This window comes from Notolepis coatsorum (genome assembly GCF_963971535.1).
Source record: "Notolepis coatsorum genome assembly, chromosome: 8".
Lineage (NCBI taxonomy): Eukaryota > Metazoa > Chordata > Actinopteri > Aulopiformes > Paralepididae > Notolepis > Notolepis coatsorum.
In genome coordinates this window covers 48177056-48189555 of record NC_140172.1, presented here as the reverse complement: position 1 = coordinate 48189555, position 12500 = coordinate 48177056, and the positions used below count along the sequence as shown (strand labels likewise).

The following is a 12500-nucleotide window of genomic DNA, read 5'->3' as shown; positions in this document are numbered from 1 at the left end:
TTATTTTTCTGTACAAGCTTTATTTACACAGGGAAGATTGACTGAACACATTATGCTTCTGTTAAGCAATACCCTGCCTCACACTCACACACAGTTCCAGTGTATATGCATATTATTATGATCGTGGCTTTCTCTCCCTCCGATATGAGTCCCATAATGTCTAAGATGTAAATCTGTGACGTCCATAAGGGTAAGGGGAGCGGGGACCGGAGGGTTATGACAACATTACCTTTCTAAAGCCTCATTCACATTATGGAGATGGTAGCCAAGCAGCTCTGCTACTGTAAGCTAGTGTCCAAAATCAAGTTGTGTTATTTATATGGCCCCAAATGTCACAAAGGGCTTTACAGGCCCACATTTCAATGGAGCGACTCCCGCCCTGGTGAAACCCCCTGACCTTGAACCCTCAGGGAAGACAAAGTCCCACAAAAACCTTTTGAAAGGGGGGAGACCCTTTCCAGGACGGCCAGTGCGGTGGGTGCTGAGGTGGGGAAACAACGATTAACATCAATAACAGTATAGAGACAGAGTACAGTGAGTGAGCGGAAATCCTTAAAATAACAGATGACTTACTGTATGAAACCCATTAGGACAACCTGGCTATAAGAAGTTATTCATTATTTCTAAGTGCTAATAAATGTACTGCCCTCCCTCTCCTGATAGAATAACTGATCGATTCGTGTCTCATGCTCCTGCTTGTCCAGGTGACCTACGAGGCCCACAAGGAGTACCTGGCCAAGATGTACGAGGAGTACCAGCGGCAGGAGGAGGAGAACATGAAGAAGGGGAAGAAAGGCTCCGTCTCCACTATCTCGGGTCTCTCTGCCACGGCCGCGCCCGTCATCAACGGCAACCTGGAGATCGACGACAACTCCCAGACGCAGACGCCGGAGAGCGAGGCGGAGTACAGCGAGGGGGGGGCCGCCGGAGACTCACGCAACCTCCTGGCCGAGGGCGCCGGGAAGCGGCCCAACGGGGAGGCCCTGACCCCCGGGGGGGCGCAGCAGAGCGCGGGGCCCGGGGTGCGGGTGGAGGTCCACGACCTGCTGGTGGACATCAAGGCGGAGAAGGTGGAGGCCACGGAGGTGAAGCTGGACGACCTGGACCTCTCCCCCGAAGGCCTGGGCGGGAGCGTAGTGGTAGGGGGAGGAGGAGGAGGTGGAGGAGGAGCGATGGAGAACGGGCCTCTAGTGGAGGTGGACTCTCTCCTAGACAGTGCCTACTGTGCCGTAGTCCAGAATTTGAACGGTAGCCTGGTGCCTAAGGACGACACAGCGGGGTCGGGGGTCGGCATAACGTCCAGTCTGGGGCTGTCGGGAGTCAGCCTGGAGGATGAGGGGAACATGGGGCCTCTCATCACGCTGGCTGACGACAAGGACAGCATCCCTAGCAACAATGGATTCCTCTTCAGCAAGGTGGGAGTTATTGTGTTATAGATTTTCAAACATTGATTATAATATTATTTTTCTTCAAGGTGCACTGTGCCTTTTTCAGGGGAATGTGATTTGTTTACATTTGCAGAGCCTGCAAAACGCATTTATCATTCTTATAATTATTTTCCCTTTTGTCATCATAAATTAAAAAGGAAATCATTTAGAGGCTTTGTGACCCAAATGTCAACCTAGAATAAAATTGTGGGCACAGCTTTTGTAAACAACAACAGTGACATTTGAAATACCTTCTTGAAACAGAATTGTATTTTGATTTATATTTATATTTATAATGGGTAAAGAAAGTTCCACATAGTTAATTTGTGAATATATTCCACATTGATATGGTGAAAGAAAATCAGATATTGGGGCTTTAATCTTTCTTTCTTTCTTTCTCTTTCTTTCTTTCTTTCTTTCTTTCTTTCTTTCTTTCTTTCTTTCTTTCTTTCTTTCTTTCTTTCTTTCTTTCTTTCTTTCTTTCTTTCTTTCTTTCTTTCTTTCTTTCTTTCTTTCACTCCTCCAGGTGGATGAGAAGTTGCTCCCTGCCCTGGCAGCTACAGACCCCTTGGTGCTGCCCAGCCCAGACCAGCCTACTCCATCCGGGTCAGTCCCAGCTCATTCCTCCACCAGTGCCAGTGATGATCTCAGCCTGCTGGCACACATGACCAGCTGCAGTTCCGATTTGACCCAGACTCAGAGCCACACTCCTGGGGAGCTCCCTGAGGACGGGCCCTTTAAGATCCAGAGCCCTCTGTCTGACATCAGCTCCATCGCTGAGGCTGAGGCCCAGGCTCTGGCCCTGGCCCAGGCCCAGGAAGCCTCCAGGCCAGAGTACCCAGAGGGGGAGGGCCCATCTGGAGCCGAGGGAGATGCAACAGGGGCTAAGGCTGGAGGAGACACAGCCAGCACCACCTCAGACACAGAGAGGTCTGATGATGGCAAGGACAAAGATATCAAGAAGATCCAAACCACTGCCACTACACCGGTGAGTGTGTGGGCTTGACATATATAAATAATTATAAATATAAACAAAACAAAAGGGTTTTAAGCCCATAATGTAGGCCTTGATTCCCCAATAAACCTGGACAAATAAAAGAAGGACATTCTTTGCAGGTAGATTTTTAAATGTACTAGTTCCTTTGGCAGATGATCCAAAAGTGCCTCCTCTACTAGTCCAGTTTAGAGCTGCACAATTATTTGTTGAAATTTGTTGAAATCGCTTATTTGATAAAGGCAAAATGTGAGTCAAAATACCATACCATTCTAAATGAAGCCTTGTGCTGCAGAGAAGATTTAAGAAGAATTAATGAAACATCTTTTTACAGGCCTCTTTTCAATGAAAAGGAAAACCACTTTAACATGAGTACACACACACTCATGCTGCACACGCTCACACTTATGGTCACTTTACAAAAGGAAAGGTCACTTTAAGAATAGTATAGTATAACTTGAGATTGTATTATTATATTATTATAATATATTACAATATAGCATTGTATAACAGTGTACATAAAGACCCAGTGCCTCATCCGTAGCTAACAGTGTACTGCACTACCACAGGACCTAGCATGTCCTACCACGCTCTGTAAATAACTCATGTACAGATACCGATATGCCCTACTTTGTTTACTTGTTTTATTGCACAATGTCGTTCTATTGGATTCTTATTATATATTACTATTGTATTATGCACATCATTGCGGGCAAGACCCCCCGCATTTCATTGTATACTTGTATGCCGTGACAAATACAACTCTTGACTTGACTTGACTTGACAAACAATGAATACAAAATGATAATTCCCTCTCACATCGTTGAATCATATCGCAATATGTGACATCTGTCCAAACCGATATGATTGTTCCCTGTCCGGACTCCTCTCTCTGAGACCTCCTCTTCTCCGCCGCAGGCTCTCCACGGCCGTACCGCGGCCCAGCTGGAGCGGGACCTGCGCGTGGACCTGGGCTTCAGGGGCATGCCCATGACGGAGGAGCAGCGGCGGCAGTTCAGCCCCGGGCCGCGCACCACCATGTTCCGCATCCCGGAGTTCAAGTGGTCGCCCATGCACCAGAGGCTGCTCACCGACCTGCTGTTTGCCCTGGAGACCGACGTGCACGTCTGGCGGAGGTGAGAGGCACACGGGGCGGCCTGTCGCACTAGCCATGGAACGTTTGTTTAATTTATTTTCCGTTTTGTTTACCGACTCCCATATACCAGCAGAATGATGTGAAACGATATTGCGATTTTCTAAAGAGGGCAATGAAGTGACCTCTAGACACGGTCTGTGGTTCTGCTCTCAGATGTGTTACTGCTGATAGATACGGTGCTCACCACTGCATCCTGTGTGATAACGTGGTCCTCTCTGGCAGAGAGGCTGAATACACATTGGTATCCGTTTATCTTTAAGGCCATTGCTGGGAAATTACCATCATATATCACAATGTTGCTAGATTGTAACTATAATAATAATAATAATAATAATATGTGCCCCATCTGACCTGCTCAGACGCTTATGCTTAAGGTCCACAGAGTGCAGACTGAACGTGGAAGCTCAGCCTATTGTTTCAACGCCCCGGCTTCTTGGAATGATCTTCAACTCTTGAAAATATGGACCGTTTAAATACATGATCACAAATAATCTCCCTGCGACCATGACTGTTTTTCATTTTGATCTACTTTCTTATAAATTGTTTTGCATCTGTGTTTATTCAATGTCTTGTTTATCTAAACTGATTTTATTTTCCTCGTCTTTATTTTGTGTTTTTTTATATGTCTTTAATATGCCTGTAAATCCCGATGGCATTGTAATAAAAGGAGGGTTAAACCTCAACCGCCTTCTTCGAGGATTAATAAAGGATTGAATCAATGAAGGCATATATTCTGTCAAATGGATGGAGCCCTACCGTCTCTTTGACCACCAGAACCACAACCCTGCTGTAGAATCAAACGCCTCCCTTTTAAAACAACATCGTTAAAAACTGACAATCTGCTTTTTCTTCTTCTCTTTCTTTCAGCCATTCCACCAAGTCTGTGATGGATTTTGTGAACAGCAACGAGAATATAATCTTCGTGCACAACACCATCCACCTCATCTCCCAGATGGTGGACAACATCATCATCGCCTGTGGAGGCATCCTGCCTCTCCTCTCCGCCGCCACCTCCCCCTCCGTAAGTGGCTCTAGTCCGCCCCTCTGTGGTGGGACAGAGAACTGTTAAGTAAGCATGACCAAAGCAAAGCACAGCAGCACCGGCGGTCACGACGGGAATATGATACAAGACAACAGAAGTGCGACAATAACATGCTGACCAAGTACAAGTATTTTGTTTTGAGTACTTATGCATACAGTTACATTACTTATTTTTGATTGAATCAAATCCAAACCTGGTTGTATTTTCTAAGGTAACTGAAACGATAAACCTAATTTGATTGGCATCAAATACCATTGTGCTGGTACTCATTCCTTGGTATCTGTGGCCTTTGCTGTTACCGATTACAAGAGTGTCAGCCTGGTATCAGGCGGAAACATGGCAGCAGTATCAGAATCAGTGCGCCTTTAACAAACACCTCTGCCCTGGAGAGCATCACTGATCGGACATCAGGGGATAGGACCAAGAGTTTGTGGTGTTCATTACATTTAGGAACTTTTCTTAATTTTTTTTAATGATTTATAATGATAGTCATGATTGTTTGGGAATGTCTCCAAAACAAGGGAGGATACTTTTACAATTAATTAATTGATTTATATATAATGCTTATTTTGGTCATGAATATTAAAACAGGGTAGCATGATTAAACTGCTCTCTGGATTGCTTTCTTCTGTGTGTTCTTCCTGCGTGTAACTTCAGTCTAACACTGGTATCAGTATCTGGCGTGTCTTTGGAAAGTATTTAAACCATGTCTTTTTAATCTGCTTTCTAACACTTCAAGTAATAATCCTGTCCTTTCTTTTTGTTTTCTTTTTGATATTTTTGATAATCTTTTCATTTAATCATCTTTTTTTTTCTTTTTCCTCTCTGTGTTTCCTGTGTTCTGTGTATTTCCTTGTCTTTTTTCCTTGTCTGTTTGTCTCTGTTTTGTTTGTTTGTTTGTTTTTGTGCATGTGCAGAGTTCTAAGGGTAGTACCAACACTGTAAGTTCTGGTCTCCCCCCCCTCTGTATTCTTACTAATAACTATGTTATGGTTGATTTGTTTTATACCATTGTGACTTGACACTAACCTCCTGGCTGTTTGGCATCCATAGTGTTTCTATTTGTCGTGTTTCTTTGCTGCTAAGTCAATACTACCCCGTGTACTGCTCCTTATTTGGTAGCGGGTACCACTTAGGTCTACCGGTACATCTCTCTACCGCAGTTATATCTGTTAGACTCCAGGTTCATAACAGTGTAATATCCTAATATCTGTTAACAAAAAAAAATAAAAATGTATAACATTGTGTAATAAACAATATAATATTCCTATTGTCACTACTGGCTAATAGTGATAATGGTGAATATATACTGTACGGTAGATCTAGCCAACAGACAAGTTAGAGAGGAATAAAATATATTGGAAACGGGTGATAGAAGAGATAGTCCAAGCCGAAGAGGTGAAATATGTATTTGTTATGGATGGAGAGAGAGAGGGAGTTTGGAGGGGGTAATTTCTTTAAAACCAATGATGACCAGTGCTGAGGGGTTGCATCTGCTAAGCCTCTCCCCTTTGTCCTCAACGCTAAAGAAGGCAGGCGGAGCCGGACCCCAGGGGGGGTCCCAGGGAGAGGAGGTGGCCCCTGTTCCTGGGGGAGAGGTGCGTAACAACTAAAAAAGTGTGTCCCGGGTCTCCCACGATCACCGGGAAGAGATAAGACCACCGACCCGAAGCCCCTCTTGTCCTCCTCACTCTGTGTGTGCCTGTTCAGTGTGTGTCTCCTTCCCCTGTCTCTCAACCACACGGCTCCCTAGTCTAGACGCACTTGGATTGTTGACTGCTCCCTCCACCGACCTTCATGTCCTTAGCCTGCAGAGAGAGTCACAAACCAATTATTGAACACTGTACGTTGTTCGCATCATAAGGGTAGTTTGTCTACAGTAGCTCTGTATGTAGTATGTTCTCATGTCGTGACCTCACCCCTCACCTGTCAGTCCCAACGCTGCTACCGGTTCTGCCTGTAGGCCTTGAAACCACCGTCACCTGCTGTCACTCTCACCGTTGCCATCACCTGTGTGTCATTAGGCTGTGTACCGTACCTACTGTGTGTCGCGTGGTAGATGCACCTCATGTCGCCAGATTTCGCCATACAAGTATATGGCGAAATGGTTCACTTTTCCAGCATGATACACCGAAGGCTGCTTTTCCTGTTATGATCCGATAAGCTGTGGTTGTTTTTTTTGGTTACGGTCGTGCAAGAACCCAAGCCATGTCAGTGTCTTAATGTGGTGGCTTCCACTGGGCTACCGTCTCTCCTCTGAAAGTGAATGAGAGAGCATGGAGCCGGCCTCGGTGCTTCGACCAGCTTCCGTCGTACTTTCAGTGACTTGGGCGAACGTTGTTTTCTCTCTGTCCCTTTTCCTTTCGTCTCAGACGGAGTTGGAGAACATCGAGGCGACTCAGGGCATGTCGTCGGAGACCGCCGTCACCTTCCTGTCTCGTCTCATGGCCATGGTGGACGTGTTGGTGTTCGCCAGCTCCCTGAACTTCAGCGAGATCGAGGCGGAGAAGAATATGTCGTCCGGCGGGCTGATGAGGCAGTGCCTCCGACTGGGTATGTGTGAGTTTGAGCTTTTCTTAACCATTCAGGCATTTCAACGTGAGACTCTGGGGAACGATGTCAGGGCCCAAAGCTATAGTGCTAAGACGCTGTAAGGACTGATCAAAAGTTAATTCACCAAATTGGGGAAAAAAGGGTGTTTATAATGAAACATACTGGCTAAGGTTAAGCAAGTGCCATAAGGGGGCGCTCACGACCCCTGCTTATTTTTTGCACATCTTTGAAACAATGTGTTCTGAGTTCCTGCTATGGCATCGTGTCCCTGAGTCTACCTTTTGATCCTGTACCCTGGTGCTTATAGTGTTTACCTGTGTGTGATCATTGATATGAACATCTGATTTGAAAACTCTAAACCTAAACTCCCAAGGTGTGATACATAGTTACTCTCTCTCTCCTCTTTCTCTCCCCCCCCTTTCTCTCTCTCTCTCTCTCTCTCTCTCTCTCTCTCTCTCTCTCTCTCTCTCTCTCTCTCTCTCTCTCTCTCTCTCTCTCTCTCTCTCTCTCTCTCTCGCTCTCTCTCTCATCTCTCCCTCTCTCTCTCTCTCTCTCCCTCTCTCTCTCTCTCTCTCTCTCTCTCTCTCTCTCTATCTCTCTCATCTCTCTCTCGCTCTCTTTCTCTCTATCTCTATCTCTCTTGCACACTCCTCTCTCTCCTCTATCTCTCTCACTCCTCTCTCTCTCTCTCTCTCTCTCTCTCTCTCTCTCTCTCTCAGTGTGTTGTGTGGCGGTGAGGAACTGCTTGGAGTGCAGACAGAGGCAACGAGACAGAGGCTGCAAGTCATCCTTAACCAGCAGCAAGTCCCAGGACAGCCTCCACAACGCCTCCACAGCCAGCAAGGTGATAACAGCACACACACACACACACACACACACACACACACACACACACACACACACACACACACACACACACACACACACACACACACACACACACACACACACACACACACTTCTTGCATGTTGATACCAATACCGTTAGACTAGAGTCCCAGCTGACAGGCGCGTCAGAGAAGACAGAGGGTCGACCGTAAAAGAAACAAAGAGCTGCCGCACGCAGTCTTCTTCACTCACTGCAGCTGAAGCATCTTTATTGGAATCGATTCGCTACGAGGACCTTCATGAAGTAAACTTGACGAAGGTCCTTGTGCCAAAACGTTGTTCCGAATATAGATGTTTTTAACGATGTCCCAAGCCCTTATTCCACACTGAATGTTCACACTATGAGTATATATATATATATATATATATATATATATATATATATATATATATATATATATATATATATATATATATATATATATATATATACTCATATATACTCATATATACTCATATATATATATATATATATATATATATATATATATATATATATATATATATAGTAGGCGCAAATCAATACACAATGTGACACCCGGCGCTGAGCTGCATCTCACATGAATCGTCAGGGTCCAAGCGTTCAGATGGTGTGTAGGACTTCTATGTGGCATCTACCTTGTACCTCTGCTCAAGACCCCCCCCCCGCAACCCCAAAACATAAGTGTTGTGTACAGTAGGTCTCAGTGGTTACCAGTAAGTGAGGAGGACAGTGTGTGGGAGCTCTTTGTCTATTAATACCAATACCACTGAAGTGTGATGTTTCTGTTTTGATATCGGCTTAAAGAAAAACATGGTGCGATTTTAGGACACAAGACTCACTCTCCTAAAATAACTGTACACCTCCTTACTGTAGCTGTAGGAAATGTAAATGCGAGTACACACACATACACACACACACACACACACACAGACACAGACACATGCATGAGTACACACACACAAACATACAACAAGACACACCCACCCAGACAAACATGTCAATCTATACTCTGTCTCGTATGCAGCAGGACCCAGACAGACTCTTGCAGGATGTGGACATCAATCGCCTTCGAGCTGTGGTCTTCAGAGATGTGGTAAGTGTGTGTGTGTGTGTGTGTGTGTGTGTGTGTGTGTGTGTGTGTGTGTGTGTGTGTGTGTGTGTTGTACAACAATACTGTGGAGCATGGATTCTTAAACTTTAAAAATCAGGGACCCAAAGAGATTTTTCTCTGTCCTATTGTGGATCCCAACTCATAGTTTAAGAAACCAGGCTATTCGTATTTGACTGTCCTATATGGCTGCCAATGTGGTTTACCACTTAAACTCACTGTGTGTGTGTGTGTGTGTGTGTGTGTGTGTGTGTGTGTGTGTGTGTGTGTGTGTGTGTGTGTGTGTGTGTGTGTGTGTGTGTGTGTGTGTGTGTGTGTGTGTGTGTGTGTGCGTGTGTGTGTGTGTTCCTGCACGCCTGCAGGATGACAGTAAGCAGGCTCAGTTCCTGGCCCTGGCCGTGGTCTACTTCATCTCTGTCCTCATGGTCTCCAAGTACCGGGACATCCTGGAACCCCAGCGTGAGATTGGCAGGTCCACCAGCCTATCAGGGAGAAGCATCCGCCACGAGATCAACTCCCCCACCAGCACAGGTCGGTCACGTCTCTCTGCTCCTCGCAGCAACTAGAACAGGGTCATTCAGAATGTGCTAACGATGACACATCATTTTAGCTCTGGCGCGTATAGAAGCTCTAGGCTAACAATAATGAGAGAGAGAGAGAGAGAGAGAGAGAGAGAGGAGAGAGAGAGAGACATGTACAGGAAATGAAAGCTGAAAAGTCATTATAAAATGCTGCCAGTCGATGTTTGAAAAACTGCCAATGCTCTTGTAATTGTGTGTAATTGCGAAGCTCCTTCCTCATTAAGTAGCATTAATTCCTCACTCTCGTCATCTCTCCGTCATCGCTTCTCCTCAGAGCATCCGTCCTCGTCCTTCTCTGACCGTGACAAGCAGACCCCCACCCCGCTGGAGGACTCCCCCCGGGGCGGCCTCCCCCACACAGACTCGGGTATCGGGGAGGAGGGCCATGTGGCCGGGTCTATGAACGGCTCGGAGATGAGCCTGGGCCTCGGGCTGGTGGGGAGAGAGACGGACAGAGATCGAGACAGAGATAGAGGAGGAGAAGGAGGAGGAGGGACCGACCTGCTATGCAGCCTGTCGTCAGAGGTCAGGAGGTCACAGGAGAGCCTATTGGATTCTCCCCATAACCCTAACTCCGCCCACAACTCTGGCCAAGCCCCTCCTTCGTCCATATCCAGCATCAGCCAGACCAATAAGGGCATCAATGTCAAGGTGGGTCTATGGGTACATTGCATACATGGTGGTTGGTGAGAAAGGGTACACTGTAAGAAAAAAAGCTGCAAGAAAACGGTAAATGTCTGGTATCAATGGTTGCCAAATACTGTCAAATTACAATAAAATCAAATACATTTACAGATTACAACCTTTATTTAATGGTTAATATTTTGATAAAAGGTAATTCACTGTATTTGTATGGCATTTACACTTAAAGTAGAAAAACAAAAGTAATCTGTAAAATAATACAGTGAATTTCCTGTGAAAATACATTTATTTGTTACAGTGTACATTAAAATACATCTTTAGCAAAACCTGTATTTGTCCCCCCTACCTACTGTACATGCAGTGGTACATTTGAATGAATCACTTTGTAAGAATGTAAGAATACTGAAAAACGGTGTTAAACCAAATAACTAATTCTGCGTTCCAGTTGAAGAGGTCTGTTGAACTCATGCCACAGAAATGCTGCCGTTCGACCAAGAGCACGCTTTTGATTGGCGCTGGATTTCTTTTTCCAAACGTTATCGTTATCTGTCGTCACATCAGTATGGCGGCACACACTGTAAACAGCTTAGTAGTACTTAGAACATACTTATAACCCTTTCATTACCATACTACCAAATGGTTAACCCTATCACTGCGACAATACAGAAGGTTAGCCCTTTCACTGCCACACGACAAAGTGTTAACCCTTTCACTACCACACTACATACAGTTCTAGCTTTTGTCATTTGTGTCTAGAACTGGTGACTATTCTAAACTCTTGGCCCTCTTTTGGTTTCCCAGGAGATCCTGAAGAGCTTGGTGGCAGCACCCGTAGACGGCGGGGAGGCGGGACAGGAGGCAGGGCCTACACCCTACCACCCAGATCCTGCCCTGAAGACGCACCCCATGCTGCCCATGCAGTTCCACTCCTTTGACAGGCAGGCTACATCTTGGCTCCTTTACACACAGAGATACAGAGAGGGAGAGAGAGAGAGCTTTATCTTTATTACACCAATACTGAGTACAGTGCTTCTCCCATCAACAAATAATAAAACAATTATAATAATAATACAAAATAATGATATATGTATATTATAAACCAATCAATAGAACACATTCAAAACATATACACATCCAAATAACACGGAAAAGATAGAGAGAGGGATGAGGGGGCATAGTCAGATACCCCTCCTACTGTGATGGAGAAAGACTTGTGATGGGATTTAACTGACAGGAACAATGTAGCAGATGAAGGTTCATCCTCTCCTCTCCTCTCAAGTTTTTCAAGTTTCAAGTTTCTTTAATAGTTGTCATACAGAAGTACAGAATACTTTCATACAAAATGCTTCTTATTGTTACGCTCCAGAGACTGTGCTAGACAAGATAGTATCAAATAACATAGTATAGCATGTAATTTAGAAGTAGAAAATGAGGTCACAGTGTTCAGTATAGACATATGTACAATGTTCGATGCAGAATAGACGTAACTGAGTTACCATATAATATACAATACTATGCAGTGTACTAATGTACAGTACTATATAGTGCAAAGCAGAAATGGGATGAGGTACAATTTAGGTACAATTTACAGTAAGGTGTACGAGTTGTAGTGCAATCCTTCATCAATAAATATAAAGTGTGGGGAGTGGGTGCTACAGTGTGTTTGTTTAAAGTGAGTGTGTGCTATAAAGTGTGTGGAGTGGGTGCTACAGTGTGTTTGTTTAAAGTGCGTGTGTGCGTGTGGATGTGTGTGCTATGTGCGTTTGATGGTTGTTGTTGTGTAGTGTTCATTGTTCGTTTAGCAGCCTGATGGCCTGGGGATAGAAGCTTCTTCTGAGTCTTTCTGTGCTCGCCTTGAGACTCCGGTATCGCTTGCCTGACCGCAGCAGTTCAAAGAGGCAGTTGTTCGGGTGACTGGAGTCTTTAATGATTCTCTTAGCCTTGCCCCTGCAACGCTTGTTGTAAATGTTCTGGAGGGTGGGGAGCCCCCCTCCAATTGTGCGTTCGGCTGAACGTGTCACTCTTTGTAGTCTGCTTCGGTCTTGTGCAGTGCTATTCCCAAACCAGGAGGTGATGTTGCCAGTCAGGATGCTCTCTATTGTACATGAGTAGAAGTTCTTAAGGAT

At 45.2% G+C, this 12500-nt stretch overlaps 1 protein-coding gene across 1 annotated transcript in view; it reads left to right on the top strand.

Annotated features, from left to right (window-relative positions):
• LOC311233443 (neurobeachin-like) overlaps positions 1 to 12500 on the top strand; it is a gene marked incomplete at both ends in the record, with an annotated part of 105726 nt that overhangs the window by 73647 nt on the left and 19579 nt on the right. The window contains 12 exons of the mRNA XM_084320411.1: positions 705 to 1415; positions 1954 to 2415; positions 3340 to 3557; positions 4445 to 4598; positions 5537 to 5560; positions 6149 to 6217; positions 6992 to 7172; positions 7892 to 8016; positions 9068 to 9136; positions 9514 to 9682; positions 10007 to 10383; positions 11176 to 11316. Of these exons, the coding sequence (XP_084176537.1) occupies positions 705 to 1415; positions 1954 to 2415; positions 3340 to 3557; positions 4445 to 4598; positions 5537 to 5560; positions 6149 to 6217; positions 6992 to 7172; positions 7892 to 8016; positions 9068 to 9136; positions 9514 to 9682; positions 10007 to 10383; positions 11176 to 11316 (2700 nt within the window). The remainder of the gene's footprint in view (positions 1 to 704; positions 1416 to 1953; positions 2416 to 3339; positions 3558 to 4444; positions 4599 to 5536; positions 5561 to 6148; positions 6218 to 6991; positions 7173 to 7891; positions 8017 to 9067; positions 9137 to 9513; positions 9683 to 10006; positions 10384 to 11175; positions 11317 to 12500) is intronic.